Source organism: Capricornis sumatraensis, chromosome 11 (genome assembly GCF_032405125.1).
Source record: "Capricornis sumatraensis isolate serow.1 chromosome 11, serow.2, whole genome shotgun sequence".
NCBI lineage: Eukaryota > Metazoa > Chordata > Mammalia > Artiodactyla > Bovidae > Capricornis > Capricornis sumatraensis.
Genome location: NC_091079.1, coordinates 99451730 through 99472715, shown reverse-complemented (window position 1 = coordinate 99472715; position 20986 = coordinate 99451730). Strand labels below are relative to the sequence as shown.

The 20986-nt window shown below is 40.7% G+C and overlaps 1 protein-coding gene and 1 long non-coding RNA gene across 4 annotated transcripts in view; one reads left to right on the top strand and one right to left on the bottom strand.

The window, feature by feature from the left end:
• Positions 1-17289, bottom strand: part of SNX16 (sorting nexin 16) — a 34587-nt gene extending 17298 nt beyond the window's left edge. The window contains exons 1-5 of one of the 3 annotated variants that reach the window (XM_068983458.1): positions 17247-17289; positions 14466-14714; positions 14239-14378; positions 7889-7975; positions 168-316 (exon numbers count right to left, since the gene is read on the bottom strand). In XM_068983458.1, the coding sequence (XP_068839559.1) occupies positions 168-316; positions 7889-7975; positions 14239-14378; positions 14466-14613 (524 nt within the window). In that variant the 5' untranslated portion in view covers positions 14614-14714; positions 17247-17289. Of the gene's footprint in view, positions 1-167; positions 317-7888; positions 7976-14238; positions 14715-16314; positions 16327-17246 lie in introns of those variants that run through there. The other 2 variants (XM_068983456.1, XM_068983457.1) reach the window with 2 other exon arrangements.
• On the top strand, positions 15824-20237 carry LOC138088374 (uncharacterized). The gene is made up of 3 exons (XR_011145719.1): positions 15824-16022; positions 17326-17533; positions 19337-20237. It is a non-coding gene; the product is annotated as an uncharacterized lncRNA (long non-coding RNA).
• The last annotated feature ends 749 nt before the right edge of the window (positions 20238-20986 follow it).

Sequence of the window (20986 nt, the reverse complement as noted above, 5' to 3'; positions counted from 1 at the left end):
ACTGAAAAAAGGCCAAGAAAATCACAGTTACTGCTTTTAGACAGGATAAGTAATTATACTCCTACCCTATATTTTTTGAGCTTGAATAAATATGGCCCTAGATTTATTCTCTAGTTTAAACCAGTTACTGGAATGCAGTTATAACTCTTATTCAATTTGTTACATACCAGTTAGCAATGTCCTTGTGAGCTACTAAATTCTGAAGAAACGCTTGTAATCCTAATTGCCTATCTTCTAAAAAGTCCGCATTGTAATTATCTCTAAACCAGCGTTTTGGTGGAAGGGCTAACCGAAAGCCTGGAAACATCTCTTTTAACTGAAAAAGAAGAAAAAAGAAAATACAATGTTCAACTAAATCACTTGAATTCTACAAAATCTAACCTGTTGACTCTATGAAACTACTCACAAAACAGGCTTACAATAAAAGATTTAAATTCAGATATGCTTTTTACGCCTTGACTGTTTTGATTTCTACCAGTTGTGTATGCACAGGAGTTAAAGTTGCTCCTTGTCCTTGCCAACACTTGGTATTGTCCATCTTTTTAATGTTAGCCATCTTACTAGCTGTGTAGCAGTGTTTCATTGCAGCTTTAATTTGCATATCTCTGTTGACAAATGGTGTTAAGTATCTTCTCATGTGCTTGGATTTATTCAGATCTTCTGAACCCTCTGCTTTTCAAAAAACTGGGTACTTGTCTTTGGATTAAGTTGTCAGAGTTCTTTATATAGCCTAGATACAAGGCCTTTGTCAGGTATATGTACGATGAACATATTCTCCCAAACTCTGTTTTGACTTTTCATGTTATTCTTAACAGAGCACATTTAAAAATCTTTACTGTTTCCTAACTCATCCTTTTTTTTTTCCTTTTCTGGTTTATGCTGTTTTAGATACTATCTAAGACACCTTTGCTCATTCTAGGGCTGTAAAAATTTTCTTCCAAGTTTTTTCCTAGATGTTCATAGTTTTAACATTTACATTTTGGCTTATAATCCATTTTGCATATTTGGCTTACATTTTACTTTCTTAGGGAAGGCTTTTCCACCTTCTTAGCTGGGTGAGATTTCCCTTTATACACTCTGATTAACTGAATATATTAATATAACTGGATAACAAGGTACCTCAAAATTCAGTGGTGTAAAATAATCATTTATTAGGCCATGGACTCTGTGGGCTGGCAATTCCTACAGGGCAGGGTGAGGATGGATTATTTGTTTCATAATGAATTAGAACTTCAGCTGGACACCTGAGGTTGAGAAGCATCTGAAGTTCACTCCCACGTATTTATACGGGAATAGGCTGTTTGCTGGCTGAGACCTTAGCTAGGGCTGTCAATCACAAGCCTGACATGGACTCTCCATGTTTTGTGGACTTTCTCACAGCATCAAGACTGGGTTTCAAAGAGGGAGCATCCCAAGAGAGACAGCCAGGATGAAGCTGTTTACTTCTTATGATCTAGGCTCATTCACACAGCATCAGTTCCACTGTCCTCTATTAGTTAGATAAGTCATAAGCTCACCCATGTTTGAGGTGGAGAGGAAACAAGATTCTACCCCTTGATGGTAAGTGGCAAGATTCCGGGAGAGCATATGGGACTGAGAATGCTGCTGCAGACATTTTTGGAACACACAATCTGCCACACATTGTCAAATCCTTCACTTATTTTTTGAATGATATTTATCATGAGGCAAATTAAGTAATGTTTATTTAATTTTGGATTCTCTTACCAGACCAGTCATTCCAAATGTTGGCTGCATATTGGAATCACCCAAGGAACTTTTGAGTAGGAACTCACAGAGATTCTGAGAGGGCTCCACTGTTGAACAGCTCCCTTTTGTCTGAAGATGGTTAATCATGATTTATATTAATGACTGTGTCCTACCTCTGACATATTTGGATTTTCACTGCTTGGAATATGGCCTGGGCATCATAATTTTAAAAAGCTTTCCAGGGAAGTGCAAAGTACAGCTAAGATTGAGAACCATTTTACATACAGTTGCACCCCCAATGCCTAACATAATGCCTGCTACATTACAAGTAGTCAATAATCTATGTTTAATAAATGATGAATGAAATGGAACCATGTACATTCACATTTCTCTACTTAAATACAAGACAAAATATTACAATGTAAGAAAAAAAAACTGGCAAAGGAGAAAAATTCACAGGGTAAAAAGCTAAATAAAAATATAAAACATTCTGTTAACATTTCTATACTGAAAATTCTGATTTGATTTCAAGATGTAAATATTTTTGGCCTTGGAGTGTGAGTGTTTACTATGTAAAAGTAATAAAAACCATAGGGATGAAATAAAAATAGTCATTAAAAAAATTAATTTTAAGCTTTAAAATTTAAATGTAACATATGTCCACATGTATGGTTAGATTTTTTTTCCCCTTAAAAAATAATCTTCAGAAAAGAGTGAGTTGTTCCATAATTAGGCCTTCACAAAGAGTTCATAAGTGCTTTATTCAATAACATTATTTTGAACAAAAGATAATTTGGGAACTATACATTAGCTTGAAATAACCAATAAATGGTAGCTTCTATATTTCATTAAACTTTACTAGATATCCTGTGAAATGACATCAAAATAGGCATTTGATATTTCTATAAAAAAGCCTTTAGAAAATGACACACATGCTGTGGCATTAAGATGGAGAACTGAGCACACTCATCTGATTCTATCTTTCTGAGTTCTGCTAAAATTATGGTGAAGAGGAAAGAAACTTAACACAACATATTGGAAACTAAAAAGCACTGAGGAGAGCAGCAATTGACTCAAGAGAGCCAAGAAACCTGAGGTGTACAAAAACTATTCCAAGTTTTTAGTTACCTCAGACTGTTCACAAACTGGCAGCACAAGGTAGGAGATTGGAAAACACCTCCAAGGAGAGGTGGAGAGTCTGATCAACTCAACAGGAATGACTTTAAGATCCTGAAATCGGAAGTTCTCCAGTAAAAGCCCACCTTTCTCATTATACAGTGAATCTTGAAGTCAACACAAGACTCTCCCACGAAGTAAGAGATTCCAATCAGCTATTAGTACCCAACTTTTAATCATGAGCAGACAACCAAGAATTACTACACACTAATGCTTAACATGGAAGACAAAGACATATCACAAGGAAAGAAACAAAGATAACACAAAGAGGAAAAATTATGAATAAAAATACAATCACTAATACAGTCAATGGATTAAGATACTACATTAAGAAATAAGAATAAGATGCCCAAAAGAGAGGGCATTCAGAGGAAAGATGGTCTTGAGAGAGAGAAAAGGAAAACTGCCTTCAAAATAGCAGCAACAACAACAACAACAAAAAATAGCAAATGGGGAGGAAAAGATCCAGAATCATAGAGAATCAGCCCAAAGGTCTGTTTTACAAGAGAGGAGACAGAACACAGGAGGGAGGAATTCATTAAAAAAGCAATTCAAAAACACTTCTCTGAACTGAAAGACATGGACTGCCCACAGAGTGTCTAAGTTAATACAAGAGAAGAACCTACAAAAAGTCCTCCTGTGTGTCCCCTTCCTCTTGAAATTCCCTCCCACCTCCCTCCCCACCCCACCCTACAGGTTGTTAGAGAGCCATGGTTTGAGTACCCTAAGTCATACAGCAAATTCCCATTGGCTACTCATGTTGATGTTTGGCAGAAACCAACACAATTCTGTAAAGCAATCTTACTTCAATTAAAAAATAAATTTAGAAGGTGGAAAAAAAAGGTCACTGTGAAATTTTAGATTAATTACACAGGGAAGATTCAAAAGACTTCTAAAGAAGAAAAAAACAGGTGACATGCAAGTGATAAGGAGCAAGAACAGCTTTGGACCTCTCAAGGGCAATACACAACACTAAGAACAAGATAAAATAGCGTAACGTCTTCAAAATTCTGGAAGAACATTTTCCAACTTAGAATTCTATACCCAGCCCACATTTCAACCAAGTGTGAAAATGGAGTGAGCATCAACTACGTATGAAAACGGAGTGAGCATTTTAGACGTGCAGGGTCTGAAGGACGCCACTTCCCATGTGGTCTTCCTCAAGAAGCCACTGAAGGGTTAGTTCTGCCAAGAGGAGACCGTGATCCAAGAAAGAAGACACAACACAGAGGAAACAAAACCCGACAACGGAAAAAGGGAAAAAAACCCAGAAAGAGTGAAAGGCAGCTTTATAACCGCCTGATGTCAGTCAGCTTGGGGCAGTGCAGGACAGTGTGACCCAAGAGACAGACATGTTGAAGATTACCATGGATTTCTTTCTAAGGGAAGGACTGAATGCTTGGTTGAGCTTAGCCCAGATTTTCATATGAGCTCTGCTTGTCTTGACAGTGGGCTGATAATGGTTCCGCTTCCTCTCTATGCTCTGCTGGGTGGAACCAATTGAGAATAATCATTTTACCTCAGAGAATTACTCAGTTTTAAACTACTTCTGCAAACTGGAAGTAGAAAATAGTGAGCTTTCTAGCAGAAAATAAAGAAAACCCCACTCTCATGCCACATTGCTGCAAACTATTCATCACCAGCCTGCTCCACTCCTCTGCCAGATGCTGCAACTCTGGGGAGCTGTGTTCCAGACCTTGCTCATGACTTTGCCCTCTGACTTTCTCAGAAGAGGCTCTTAGAAACTCCTAGAGAAGCTGAAGTCAGATTATAACCCAGGAAGTTAAAAACAGAGGAAGGAAAAATTTCTCTTTCTAAACAGTGTTATTTTAACTAAAATGATTTTCACATTGTCAACGATTTTTTTCCTCATTACTATAGAAAAATGGAAAATGTAAACTCCTCAAAGTTAGAATCAGATCTATATAGTTTCCACATGATACCAAATTCCTAGCACAGTGATGAACTCAAAAATTTCATGATTGGTTTTACAAAATGAAAGATGCTAAGATTTTACTTTAACAATTATAAAAATAATAACTACCATTTAAACTGTGTGGCTGCTGCTGTCTGACACACATTTTTGACTCTTGTCAGTAAAATCAGGTGATGAGTGGAGCTCTTTCTGGTACCTAGAAGACTGACATATACACTTATTAATTTTAAGTGCCCAACTTAAGAGTATCAAGGAGATATTTACAAGACTTAAATTAAGCTTCCATTAACATCTTTTTTTCAAAAGCTTAAGAGCAATCTAAATCCCAGCTTGCCTAAGGCAAGAAACATTTTGGCAATAAAGATGAATCCAGAGAGATAAAAGGAAGCAAACACTAAATAACAGTTGAGTCCTGAGGAGAACAAAAGTCATAAAGGATGAAATAGCTCTGAACTGAAACTGTTAGAAATGAGTCTGTATGAACAAAAATCATAACAATTTCATAAGAAAGCTAAGAATTCCACTTAAGTATGTTAACTTAATGAATCACTTTGGTCTTCTCGTGTGTTTTAACCATTTAAAAAGATGAACAGAAGTAAAGAATTACAGGTTTTTAAATCAACCATGTAAAATAAGAACTCAGGAACAGAAAATAAAATTTATATATGATATAAATCTTAGAAATAATATTAAGTATTTTGACATGTTGCAATAAGTCATCTTAACAATACCTTAATTAAGGTAAAACAGTTTAGCATTTTATATTTTACCTTTTCATTGAAACTGAGGTTTAAGAATGGTGGAAGCTTTTTTGGCATCCCGGCAGTCGCAAAGTCACAGAAATGGAATTTCCCATCACCAAACGTTTTAAGAACATAGCAACTTGAGAAGTTCTGAGAGTCAAGAAAGCGATAGGGAAGATGGCAGGTGGGAAAGTAGGACCCATAAAGTTTCCTCTACTCAACATCTATCAAAATTAGGGAGTAATCCGTGGTCCAAGGTCATCTTACTTGGCCTCTTTGAAGCATCATAAACTGCTTGCTTCTTTTGGAAAAATGCTTTTTCTCTTGGTTTCTTAAATACCAATTACCCCTACCTGTCCTACTTGATTTTCCTCCAGCTCTGTGAACACTTCAGCTGCTGTTTCTCTACTGAAGTCTTACTGCAATTTACTCAATCAGTTCCCTAGTGTTAGAAATTTAGGTTGGTTCTAAAATTTTTAACTATTTAAAACAAAATGAAAAAAGAGAACAACAATACATAAAACATGATATCATGAGAAGTATCCTTAGGGCTACATCCTGCCCATATCAATAATTTAGCATATAGGATAAATCCCAGAAATGTAATTATCATGTAAAATTATGCATAGCTTTAGGATGTCCTCTAGGAAGACTTATATTTCTAACAATAGACATACCACTTAAAGGCTGTCAACCTGATAGGTGAAAATTAAAATAGTTTTTCTTCCTTTTCTTTAACTGTAATTGTATTTATTTATTGGTGGTGCAGGGTCTTCATGGCTGTGCAGACTTTCCTCTAATGGCAGAGCGGGGGCCGCTCTCCAGTGGCAGTATGCGAACCTCTTCCTGGGGCGGCCTCTCCTGTTGCGGAGCACAGGCTCCAGGGCACACTGCCTTCAGCAGCTGCAGCACGTGGCCTCAGCAGTGGTGGCTCCCGGGCTATGGAGCACAGGCTCAGCAGTGGTGGCTCCCGGGCTATGGAGCACAGGCTCAGCAGTGCTGGCTCCCGGGCTATGGAGCACAGGCTCAGCAGTGGTGGCTCCCGGGCTATGAAGCACAGGCTCGGCAGGTGTGCTGCACGAGTTCAGCCGCTCTGTGGCGTATGGGAAACCCTCCAGACCAGGGCCTGAACCCATGTCTGCTGCAATGGCAGGCGGATTCTTTACCACTGAGCCACCAGGGAAGCCCAACAGGTGAAAAATAGTGTCTTAATTTTCTTTTCTTGGGGTACTTGTGATAGTAAATGGTTTCCAAATTTATTGGTCATTTATATTTCTTCTGTGGATTACACTGTTCATATCACTTGCTGAATATTCTATTTTGGGGTGTTTCTTGTTACTTATTTTTAAGGGTACTTAATGTACTACTGTTTATTATTATCTTCTTTGTGTGAATTCTAGATGGCCCCATGACCTTTGCCCCTGGTGTAGCCTCTGTGTTTCCTTGTTACAGAGTAAAAAAGATTCTGTACATGCAATTAGGGTTACTATTGAGTTGACCTTAAGACAGGAAAACTATTTACATGAGCCTAATCTTATCAGTCAAGCTCTATAAAGGTAAAGCTTCTTCCTGGCTGGTGACAAAAGAGAAAGCCAGAGATATTCTAGCACAAGAAAAACTTGACCAACTCTTGCTGACTTTAAAGATGGAAGGGTCATGTGCAAGAGCTGAAGAATAGTATCTATGGGCCAAGAACAACCTTTGGCTGACAACCAGCAAGGAAACAGGGACCTTGTCTCACAATCACAAGAAACCAAACTCTGCCAACAACAATGATACTGAAAGCTGATTCTTTCCCAGAGCCTCCAGATAAAAGGCCAGTCAAGTCAATATTTTGATTTTGACCTTGTTTGACCCTAAGCAGCAAACCCAGCTGAGCACTCCAAATCTCTAAATAACGAAGAGGTGTGTTTTAAGCCACAAAGTTTGTGATAATTTGTAATGCAGCAAAGGAAACTAATCATAATTTGCTAAATTTTTTTTTTTCATTCTTCTACTATAGTCGTATGATTCTGGGGGTCTCATACACATACATCTTTTCAAAGTTATAAGATTATGTAATTAATCATATTTCTGTTGCCAATTTTAAGGTTTTCACATTTTTAATATTAAAAATAATTTTTTGTTTCCAACAAAAGGAAGTTATATGTAGAGATGGGAGTTCAGACTCTTAAAATTAAATGAAACAGTTGTTAGGAAATAGCAAAGATTCAACTTCACTTAAATAATCAACAAAGGAAAAAAAACAAGTAACAACAGTAGAACTCCAGGAACAGATAATAATTCCAAACTGAAAAGTCAGTTTTAGATTTATTAAAGTACTTACTTTATCATTAAGCCTAGAGAAGTCAGTGTATCTTCTAAAAACTACCCAGCTTTCTTCTGGGGTCTTCTTTACTAATATTTTATATACCTATGGAGAGAGTGAGAGACAGAGAGTTAATTTGAGGCAAAATGCTTTTCTGAAGCACACTAATAATAAGTAAACTCATCAGCCTCTAAAATATATTTTATGCTGCTGCTGGGGCTGCTGCTAAGTCGCTTCGGTCATGTCCAACTCTGTGCGACTCCATAAACGGCAGCCCACCAGGCTCCCCTGTCCCCTGTCCCTGTCTTGCCTGGGATTCTCCAGGTAAGAGTACTGGAGTGGGTTGCCATTGCCTTCTCCGATATTTTATGCTAATATATTCTAAAATTAATATGAAAAATAGCCACTATTGTCTTACACAGTCAATTTAATTTTTAAACTCAATAACTGCCAAGCAAAGTTTTCTAATAAATTAGATGTTTTAATCTTCAAGGATGAAATACAAGGTAGAAAATATTCGTATTAGATGAAAGTTTACATTTCTATAATTAAGTACAATTTTCTAGGCTACTGACTAGAAAAATTTGGTGAAGCATGTCAATATTTTAAAAGCTACTTAAGAAGATTCAATATTTCCTAAGGATAATTTTAGAATTTATTGCGAGGAAATACTGTTTACAACAGAATCTCAGAGAAACATCTGGTAGTTTCTGGTACAGTGTTTTGAGCTAAGCTAAATACTTGACACACAAAATGTACTCAATAACTATCTACTGAATGAGTGAAACTCTCTTAAAAAGAGTAACTTTTTTCCTTCAAGTTAAGGTGTGGAATAACTTTCAATTGTAGTTCTAGAGCTGCACTCTAGCTGCAAACAGCTATAGAATACTTGAAATGTGACTTTGACACATGCTGTGAGTGTAATACAGACCAGATTTCAAAGACTTAGTATGAAAAAAGATGTAAAAATACTTCATTAAAAAGATTATATATTGGTTACATGTTGAAATGATATTTTAAATATATTAAACAAAATACATTACTAAATAATTTCATCAGTTTCTTTTTACTTTTTTTAACACTAAAAATTAGGAATTTTTAAAATTGTAAGTATGACTCATAACTCTAGTGGATGATCAAGAGACAATTTATTAGTTAGGGATTGTTGATCATCCTTACCATTTGATTCTTCTCCCTTACAGACTTCTTTTTCAGCTTTGAAGGGAGAGAATCAGCAAAGGTTAGATTGGATTCTTTAGTTTTCAAGTAAAAAGTAAATAATTTATCTTTGCAACATATAAAGGTGAGGATGAAGATTATTTGGATACCCTGTAAAGTCTCCAGAAAGTCCTGATGTAAAATAGTCATGCAGAGGATAAAAAGTAAATATTCTTTTTAGAAAATGAGCCCTTTTCTAACTGCTACCCTTCACAGTGGTCTCTAAACACTCCTTTTTTCTCTGGGAAAAATACACGATAAATTTTTGGTTTATTTTTTCTAGAAAGCTCTCCTATCTACTTAAGTAGTACTTTCAATGAAAACTATGTACAGTACTGATTATTGCTTCCTCTAAATTCTAATAGCAGTTACTATCTCTACTCTTTATTTGAAACTTAGTGTATACTACACTTTGGACTCTTGTTTTATGTATGTAGTCTATGCTTTAAGTAAACAAATGTAGACACATACACTGATCATAAAATACATACAGAAAAGCACAAAAACTTCAGTATACCACTTAATGGATTTTCGCAGAGTAAACACACCATGTACCGAGTAGCAAGAGGAAGAAACAAAACATTACCAAAGAAGTCCACCCCATGACTCTTTCCGGAACCTGCTCACCACCCCTCCCATTTGCTTTTTGTTTTTAATCACTTTTCAAAGACATGACACTCTCTCTATGTATAAGACCTCGCCAATTTTCCCTAAACTTTCTTCAGTTAAGAGATCAACTCAAAGAAATATACCAAGGTGAAATTATTTGACAAACCTAAGACTCTCAAGCGTGTAACTCTAGCTTAGACCTCTCCCCTAAACTGAACACTGAATATATATATATGTGTGTGTATATATATAGAGAGATAAAATACATATGCATGTGTATACCCTCATATATACATACACATAACTGACATCTCCACTTGATGTCTAGCAAACGTTTCAAACCTAGCACGTGCAAAAACAAATTCTGGTCTTTTCCTCAAAATCTGCCATTTCATTCAATGGCAACTCTACTTTTCACATTGTTTAGGTGAGAAGTGTTGGGATCATCTTTGCTTTCTCCATCTCCCCCATCCAAAGGCTCTCTCTTCAAGACATCTCCAGAATCTGGGAATTTCTCAGGCCCCCTTCCCCTACCTGGTGCGCACCACCACGTCTCCCATGGATTACTGCAAGAACCTAACCGTCTCCTGCCTTCCTTTTTCTCCCACAAAATCTAGTCTCAATTCAGCAGCCAGAATGAGCCTTTAAAAAGCTTAAGTCAGATCATCTAATTTTCCCTTTTAAAATCTTTTTGAGATTCCCAGCTCACAATGGGGGAAACTCTAAAGGCCTTATAAAAGGCTTCTGTGCTCTATTAGAACTGAGGGTCACACTCCCTTGTTTTTACCTCAGTTCCTACATTTCTCCCCATTGATTATTCTGCTGTCAGCCATGAGGGTCTCGGCAGTTACACCACCTGTCTGGGAAGCCCCCTCCCTCCCCACTCAATGTCCTGGGTACTGTCATGGCTCATTTTCTCTTCAGTTCAGTGGCTCAGTCGTGTCCGACTCTTTGTGACCCCATGGACTGCAGCATACCAGGCCTCTCTGTCTGTCCCTGTCACTTTCTCTCAGTGCTACATCTTTCCTGTGAGGCCATGACTGGCATTGCCACTTAAATTGCAACTCTGGTTTCAAGAAACTATTTCTTTCCTCCTTTTGACTCTTCTCTATAGCACTTATCACCATGTGACAAACTAACATTAAGAATAAAATTGCTCATCTATATTTCATACATTGAGCTCTTGCACCACTATTACCTGGAAGAGGGCTTGGCACATAACAGGTACTCCAAAAACACTAAATTATAAATAACTGAATATGATTGATTCTATATGTGCCGTTTATTTCTTCCTCTGTATTGTCTTGAAAGACTTTATATACAAACTTTCCACACACATTACTTCAGTGAATGCTTATTCTTGCATAGAGAAGGTAGGTCACCATACAGAAATGAGCTACCAATTTATTATAATTTCCAAAAATCACTCACAAAAAAGTCAGATCCATGCAGATTTGCCACCCATATCATGTCTTACAATATTTTAACTCTAAAAACTGCCTCTTTATAATTGCAATAACAGTATGGAAGATCCTTCCATACTGTTATTAACTATATAACATGAAATGTTGAAGTAAATATGAAATCATTACTTCCAGAAAATCCAAGAGAAAGAACAGTTTCAAAGAACAAGCTTATAAGTGGATTTAACAAGGTCATTGGATATATAAATATGTAATATATAACGAGGACAAAATAGATTAAACTAGCAATGAACAAACAGAAAACATGAAAAGATGTAGAGAATATCAAACAATATCCATACTTAGTAATAAATCTTAGCAAAAGAGGTTAAGACTTCTGCCATGAAAACTATTACTTAAAATATTATTAAATATTATTTAATAACTTATTAAAACATTACTTAAAATTAATTAAAATATTATTTAAATAAGTTAAAGACTTAAGGACATGGTTTAGGTTCGTAGATTCAAAGACTCGATACTATAAATATGTCAGTTCTCCCTAGATAGATTTAATACAATCTCAACGCAAAGGGCCAAGACAACCCTGAAGAGGAACACCAAAGCTATAGTACTTAGCTACCAGATGTCAATACTACCATCAGGCCTTAGTAATTAAAGACAGGGTGAAACCAGTAAAGAAGGGAGAAATGGAACACAGAATCAGACCCATACATTTATAGTCACCTGATTGTGACATATGCAACAAAGCAAATGCAAAGGAGATAGAGCTGTTTTTTCAATAAAAACCTGATTTTAGGGAGAAAAAAATATGTCTTGACTCTGACTTCATACCATGGACAAAAATCAATTCCAGGCAGTTTATAGCTCTACCTATGAAAAGTCCAACAATAAAGCTCTTAGAAGAAAACATAGGACAACATACTTGTAATCTGGGAGGAGGCAGATTTTAAACAGGGCTAACTATATGCAGGTCAGGAAGCAACAGAACTGGACATGGAACAACAGACTGGTTCCAAATAGGAAAAGGAATACGTCAAGGCTGTATATTGTCACCTTGCTGATTTAACTTATATGCAGAGTACATCATGAGAAATGCTGTGCTGGAAGAAGCACAAGCTGGAATCAAGATTGCTGGGAGAAATATCAATAACCTCAGATACGCAGATGTCACCACCCTTATGGCAGAAAGTGAAGAGGAACTAAAAAGCTTCTTGATGAAAGTGAAAGAGGAGAGTGAAAAACTTGGCCTAAAGCTCAACATTCAGAAAACGAAGATTATGGCATCCGGTCCCATCACTTCATGGGAAATAGATGGGGAAACAGTGGAAACAGTGTCAGACTTTATTTTTTGGGGCTCCAAAATCACTGCAGATGGTGACTGCAGCCATGAAATTAAAAGACACTTGCTCCTTGGAAGAAAAGTTATGACCAACCTAGATAGAATATTGAAAAGCAGAGACATTACTTTGCCAACTACTGTCTGTCTAGTTGAGGCTATGGTTTTTCCTGTGGTCATGTATGGATGTGAGAGTTGGACTGCGAAGAAAGCTGAGTGCCGAAGAATTGATGCTGCAAGGAGATCCAACCAGTCCATTCTGAAGGAGATCAGCCCTGGGATTTCTTTGGAAGGAATGATGCTAAAGCTGAAACTCCAGTACTTTGGCCACCTCATGAGAAGAGTTGACTCACTGGGAGGGATTAGGGGCAGGAGGAGAAGGGGACGACAGAGGATGAGATGGCTGGATGGCATCACTAACTCGATGGACGTGGGTCTGAGTGAACTCCAGGAGTTGGTGATGGACAGGGAGGCCTGGCATGCTTCGATTCATGGGGTCACAAAGAGTCGGACACGTCTGAGCGACTGAACTGAACTGTAAAAAAAAAATGTGCTGGACTATATTAAAACTAAGAACTCTTGATTATCGAATGAACCATTAAGGAAGGCAAATCACAGAGAGAGAGATGACAGTCACAACACATGTTCTGAAAAAGGACTTATGTTCAAAATGCACAGGAAACTATAAATCAAAGTAGAAAAGACCTCCCAAAAGAAAAATGAACAAAAGTCTTGAACAGACATTTCAGAAAAGAAAATACTCAAATGGCCAAAAATAAAGAAAGTCTTAAAGGCAAATTAAAACCACAATGTATCATTCTACTCACTAGAAAAGCTAAAATGAAAAAAAAAATACTACATGTTGGGAAGGTGTGGAATAACTAGAATTCTGAAGGTGGGAGGAGAAAGGGACGACAGAAGATGAGATAGCTGGATGGCATCGCAGACTCAATGGACATCAGTCTGAGTAAGCTCCAGGAGTCGGTGATGGAGGGAAGCTTGGCGTGTTGCAGTCCATGGGGTTGCAGAGTTGGACATGACTGAGTGACTGAACTGAACTGGGAAGGTGTGGAATAACTAGAATTCTCATACACTGCTTAAAGAAATATAACTTAGTATGGCCGCTCTGGTACATTGTTCATCAGTATCTTCTAAAGCTGGGCAGATGATCTAGAAACTTTATTCTTAGGACTTTATATCAAACAGAAGTGAGTATATGTGTTTACTGAGGGACAAGTACTAACAGGTTTGCAGCAGTATCTGTAAAAGTCCCAAACTGGAAATGATTAAAAGGCCATTCAGCAGTAGAATGGATAAGCTGTAGTATATTCACATAAAGGAGTAACATCAGTAATGAAAGTGAACTGCCTACAATTACATGCAAGATCAAGGATGAATTTTTCAAACATATGCTGAAGAGACCATACCCAAGAGTAAATACTCCATAACTCCACTAACATGAAGTACAGAAACCGGCAAAATTAACCTAGGCCATCAGGAGAGTGGGTATTGACTGACAGAGCATGAGGGGAGGCTTTAAGGATGTTGTAATGGTCTATTCTTGATTTGTGTGCTGGTTTCACCGCTCTGTCTGGTTTGCAAAAATTCATTCAAGTAAAGCAAAAGTACACCAACAGCATGACAACTTCAGGGGTATAAACCAATTGACTCTTACGTACAATAAATTACAAGTATAGCCTAACATCATTCAACACAAGTTTCCAGCACAGGTTAATAAATCTTTCATCTAATGATGGATAGCAGAAGTCAATACTCACAGTAAATTTAGCTCTTTCTTCCATCACCTCATAACCCAGGATAATAGGTGTAGAAGGTCTATCTTCCAAAGTTACTGTTTCAGGACTTTGTTCTTCACTTTCTCTTGGTCTAGCAGAATATTCAATGGAAGAATCTGCACCTGTAAATTTAGTCCTAATGAGGGGACTGCTACAGACAGATGAAGTGCTTTCCATTTGGTCAGATACACTGGTCTGTTTAAAATTACCCATATTTGAGTCTTCTAACTGGCCTTTGGAAGAATTTGAGCTTGTTGAGATACTCCCAAAAGAAGAACTTCTTTGGTTTCTGGTGGTTGCAAAACTGGAAGCAGAGTTCCCTAGGGGCATAGGAACTGGAACGTAAGGAGTTGCCATCTTCTTTTGGCTTTTGTAACAAACTTGCACACTTCTGAGTCCCAACAATTAGAGAACAAGTAGTAAGCAATGCATTATTTTCTTCTTAAGGAATTCACTCTCTAAAAATGAGAGGAACACATGAAAAATTACTCTTTGATCAGGAGCATTATCCAAAAGAAAACAAAATACTCATATCCATTTCTTTTAATATTGTGACACTATTATTTTGTTTAGAAATAAAACACACCCCAAACTTCTTTCTTTAATCCAAAAATATCACCTCTAAGAACTCCTGTTTGCAAGATGAGGAGAGCAGAAGTATTCTACACCCTTTTTCTCGATCCTAATATTATGTTATCCTTTTTCCCTCACTTTCTTTCTTTGTGATGGATTGCTTTAAAGGGTCATTGTAACCTGACATCATGGACATAAAGGAGTTGAAAAGCGGAAAAGTGATAAAGATGCTCCTGAAACTTTATTTTCTTTATTATGATCCTGACACTACTAAATATCGTACAGGCAGCGGAGGGATAAGGGAAGGAAAGGGAGAGAAATTATTTATATTTCCTTCCGATTTAACTAGGGAAACTAAAAAATTACCCAGAGTAATGACAGTCAACCAGAAGCTTTGACAGCTTGTAAGGTAAATAATAGTTCTTAAACAGTTTATTAAAACCAGGATCAAACGGATTTGGGGGTGGGGGGGAACTTGGTCAAATTAATCAAATAAACCGCAATGAACGTTAAACATATCGAACAAGATTAAATGATTAAAAGTTTAAACGTTCTTCTTGTTTCCAGACCATCCCTAATTCTGCTACACCATAAACTGCAAGCACTGAACAAATGTTCAAAACCCATACTCCGTAAGCTCTGGTGTCAAAAGGAGTTTATCTTGTCTCATAATTTCACAATGATACAGGAAAAAAGGTTTCCCACTAGGCTGTTAATAAACTACGAAATGGCAGTAAAGTACAGATCGGGGAAATGGCACACAAGAACCGGTCTACCTATTCAACTACGCAACTCTACTGGTGAGAAAGGTAAAGAGGCAAGCCGCTCAGAGTCCGAGAGACGCGGAGACAACATTTCTAACCCAGCACGTGGCTCTGGGCACCCTTCCCCATCATCGGGAACTCGGGAAGCCTGAGCTGCTGATTCACCACTCCTCGGTTCCACCAGACGGCTTCCCCCCAAAGAAGTAAATAAAAGCCTGAACTCAGCCTCCTGACGGCCGGCAGGGTCGCCCCGCCCTTGGCCACTCGACCACCTGAGGCCTCAGGGCCGGGGGAGCACCGGACCCGAACAGCCTCTGAGCTCGCGAGGCCCTCAGCGCTGCCCGGCGGGAAGACAGCAAGCGGGGCTCCCGCCGCGGCCTCGACCTGCTCTGAGAAGAACCTCTCGGTCCTCTGGAGGACCACGGGCAGGTGAGGTGGCCCGAGCCCGAGCAGCTCGGCGAGCGAGACAGGTCGCGGCGTGCGGGCAGCGCAGAGCCGGGACTACCCAGGACGGTCTGCGCAGGCCAGGGCTCCTCCGCTCGGGGGGCGGCGAGCCCCCGCTCCCCGGGGCCCCAAGACGCCCCCGCCCCCGCCCCGGCGCGCGGCAGAGCCGGTGGCCGCCCGGGCTCTGTCGCACTCCTGACCCTCCGTGGGAGTTCCCCCCGCCCGCCACCGCGGCCCGTGTCAGCCGCCGCGCGCTCCCCACCTACCTCAGCGCTACCTCAGCGCGCCCCCCACCTCAGTGCGCCCCCACCTATCTCAGCGCGCCCCCCACCTACCTCAGCGCGCCCCCCACCTCAGTGCGCCCCCACCTACCTCAGCGCGCCCCCCACCTATCTCAGCGCGCCCCCCACCTCAGTGCGCCCCCACCTACCTCAGCGCGCCCCCCACCTACCTCAGCGCGCCCCCCACCTACCTCAGCGAGCCCCCACCTCAGCGCGCCCCTCACCTACCTCAGCGCGCCCCCCACCTACCTCAGCGCACGCCCCACCTACCTCAGCGCACCCCCCACCTCAGCGCGCCCCCCACCTACCTCAGCGCGCCCACCACCTACCTCAGCGCGCCCCCCACCTACCTCAGCGAGCCCCCCACCTACCTCAGCGCACGCCCCACCTACCTCAGCGCACCCCCCACCTCAGCGCGCTCCCCACCTCAGCGCGCCCACCACCTACCTCAGGGCGCCCCCCACCTCAGCGCACCCCCCACCTACCTCAGCGCGCCCCCCACCTACCTCAGCGCACGCCCCACCTACCTCAGCGCACCCCCCACCTACCTCAGCGCGCCCCCCACCTACCTCAGCGCACGCCCCACCTACCTCAGCGCACCCCCTACCTCAGCGCGCCCCTCACCTACCTCAGCGCACCCCCCACCTACCTCAGCGCGCTCCCCACCTACCTCAGCGCGCTCCCCACCTCAGCGCACCCCCCACCTCAGCGCGCTCCCCACCTCAGCGCGCCCCCCACCTACCTCAGCGCGCTCCCCACCTCAGCGCACCCCCCACCTCAGCGCACCCCCCACCTCAGCGCACCCCCCACCTCAGCGCGCTCCGTACCTACTTCAGCGCAAGCCCCACCTACCTCAGCGCGCCCCTCACCTACCTCAGTGCGCCCCTCACCTACCTCAGCGCGCTCCCCTCCCCAGCCCGCTCCCTACCTCAGCCCACTCGGGCGCGCTGCCCCGGGAGGGTTAACTCCGACCCTGCCTCACCGCAGCTTTCCGTCTCCACCCACAGCACCCGGAGAACTCACGTGACCCCCTTCCCGAAAACAGCGGCTCCCGCCCGCCTCCGCGCGGGCCGCGGGCCCAGAGTCCCTGCCAGGAGGAGGGAGGGGCTGGGCCGCCGCCGCTCCCGGAAGTGACGTCACGTCGAGGGCGCCCGCCTCAGGGGCGTGAGTCGTGGTTTCGGGGGTCCTCGGCGCCTGGGTCGAACCTAGTTTGTGGTAAGAATTTTACCTTCTTTCCCATAGCTTTATTTTTATCAGTTAACTTTTGAGACATGGAGGCTACGGTCCCTAGTTTGAACGACAGGTGATGAGAAGACTACAATTCCCGGGAGCAACTGCGGCCAATGCGGGCCGGGGCTCGCTTTGCGTCAGGGGACTCGTAGTCATCCCCCGCGGGGCTGGTTCTACCGGGTTAGAGACTGGTTTCCAGAAGGAGCCGCGTTTCAGAGGACAGCTGATTCTAAAAGGGGGACGCAGGCCTCCAATGAGGAGGAATAATTCCTCCAATGAGAAGGAGTAATTTCAGAGAACTGAAGTTGTTCAGTGTGGCGTTTTTTTTTTTTTTAATCTCGAGAGAAATTTTGATTCAAATAAATATTAGGCCTGTTAGGGGCTTCCAGTGGGGAGACCTTGGTTCCATCCCTGGGTCCCGTGGAGGAGGCCATGACAACCCACTCCAGTATTCTTGCCTGGAGAATCCCATGGACAGAGGAGCTTGGTGGGCTACAGTCCATGGGGTCGCAAAGACTCGGCAGGACTGAAACAACTTAGCACACAGGCTTGTTAGACGTGCATGTCTAAAGACCTGAAGATGATCAGAAAAATGGTTCTTTGATAGGCAAATACTAAAATTCAGACCCGTCTGCAGGCCTGTTTATTATTAGAATTGAGCAATTTGATACAAAAATTATTCCATGAGTTCTAAGGCGTTGGAATAGTCCCAAGACTGGGAAAACATGGTACTAGTAATTTCAAAGTGAACATAGGAAGATAATCTGGCTTGTGGCATATTGATGGTGTTTGATTGATAATATTGCTCTTTCAGTGTGAATGAGACATAAAAAGAGAATTCTAGTGACTTCTCTGGCAGTGGAGTAGTTAAGACTCTGTGCTTCCAGTGCAGAAGACAAAGTTTCCATCCCTGGTGGAGAAACTAAGATCCCACATGCTTCCTCCTACAGTGGAATAAATAAATAAAATTGAAAAATAAAAAAGAAATCTGTAGAGATGGTAGACTAAAACATGAGGCAGTTTTCAGGACAGACTAGGCAGCCTTGGCTGAGAGGTGGCAGATATATCCTTGAATTCTGTAAGTTAATAAAGGTGTAGAAAAGAAAAAGGAGCTTTGGAACATTTCCCTCACTTGTCAGGACTGCAGCAAAAGATAAGTTTGAAAATGGAAAATCTTATAATCTAATATCCAGGAAGCAAAGGAATATTAAACTTTCAAGAAGCAAAGTATACACATACCTCAGTTGGGGATAGAAAAAAGATTTAGAAAAGATCATCGGAATTGTCCAAGAAGAACTTCCTTCACAAATTATTTAGAGGAGCATACAGGACCTGCATACTATATGTATTCTTTGTCTTCCAGAATATCTGGCATAGATGAATGTCTAGATTTTACTTTTAGAAAATGAAACGAACACTTCTTAAAAATATTTTAATGAGATTCCAATTAACAGTAAATTATACTAGTTTCAAGTATGCAACATAATGACTTAATATTTGTACTCATTGTGAAGTGATCACTATAGTAAGTCTAGAGAATTCCAGAAAAATATCTACTTTTGCTTCATTGACTATGTTAAACTCTTCGACTGTGTGGATCACAACAAACTGTGGAAAATTCTTAAAGAGATGGGAGTACCAGACCACCTTGCTTGTCTTCTGAGAAACCTGTATGTGGGTCAAGGAGCAACAGTTAGGACTGGACATGGAATAACTTACTGGTTCCAGATTGGGAAAGGAGTATGTCAGGTTGTATATTGTCACCCTACTGATTTAACTTCTTTGCAGAGTACATCATGTGAAATTCTGGGCTGGATGAATCACAAGCTGGAATCAGTGTTGCCAGAAGAAATATCAACAGCCTCAGATATGCAGATACTACTACTCTAATGGCAGAAAGTGAAGAGGAGCTAAAGAGCTTCTTGATGAAAGTGAAAGAGGAGAGTGAAAAAGCTAGGTTAAAGCTCAACGTGATAAAAACTTAGATCATGGCATTCAATCCCATCAATTCATGGCAAATAGAAGGAGAAAAAGTGGAAGCAGTGACAGGTTTTTTTCTTAGGCTCCAAAACCACTGTGGACAGTGACTGCAGCCATGAAATTGAAAGATGCTTCGAACTTGAATGGAAAGCTATGGCAAACCTAGATAGCATATTAAAAAGCAGAGACATCACTTTGCTGATAAAGGTCCATATTGTCAAAGCTATGATTTTTCCAGTAGTCATGTAGGTGTAAGAGTTAGACCATAAAGAAGGCTGAGCATTGAAGAACTGATGTTTTTGAATTGTGCTGGGGAAGGCTCTTGAGAGTCCGTTGGACTGCAGGAGATCAAACCAGTCAACTCTAAAGGAAATCAACCCTGAATATTCATTGGAAGGACTGATGCTGAAGCTGAAGCTTTAATTCTCTGGCCACCTGATGTGAAGAGCTGACGCATTGGAAAAGACCCTGATGCTGGGAAAGACTAAAGGCAAATGGAAAAGGGGTGACAGAGGAGTCCATGGTTAGATAGCATCACTGATTCAATGGATTTGAGTGAACTCTGGGAGATACTGGAGACAGAGGAGCCTGATGTACTACAGTCCTTGGGGTCGCAAAGAGTTGGACATGACTTAGTGACTGAAAAACAACAATAACAATATTCTTGGCTCCTTAGTTGTAAATGAATTGGCCGTATGCATATGGGTTTACTTCTGAGCTCCAGGACATCCTTAACAATCAAGAAAGAATATCTGTGATTGTCAAAATAAAAGTTATATTAACACAGATAGCATCTAATGGCTAGTCTCTGTGTATGGAATATTTTATTTGAGCTATGATGCCTTTATACAGTGCACACAATCAAATTGAATTGCATTCATTTTAATTTTTAAAGTAACAGAAGACCATTTTTCTGTCCTTTCATCATTTTAATTTTGTATAAAACATATACACATAGCAGGACATATGGAGCCTGCTCAAGGTATGATTTTATACAATGATATGTAGATATTGGCACATAGAGGTAGAGGGTTTAAGGGGGAGGAAGAATGAAGGTAAGAAAAAACAAAGGAGAATAAAGTATGTGCAATAGGCAGACATCTCTTGAGGTAGCTTTTTAGATCCCAACATTTCCCCCTTCTGTAAAGTTTGTCCCTCTTCCACAAGGATGAGTCCTCGTGGTCATGTTCATAATATGTTACTCTTTTAACAAAAGTTTTTTTTGTCATAGTTGATTGTGTCTGAACAGGACTTTTGACCCAGTTATGTCCAAATGATACTCTCTTCTACTGTCTTGTAGGAAGGTGAGCATACAGACTGGAAGTCACAGGAGTTAAAGTCAGATAAAGGAAATTTTGTGTGAAGGTCCATAAAGTCCCATGGCTGAGGTCACTGGAGTTGGTCTGGTTCTTCCTCATTATCCACTTTTTTTGGAGTTCATGAGTACCTTAATCTTCT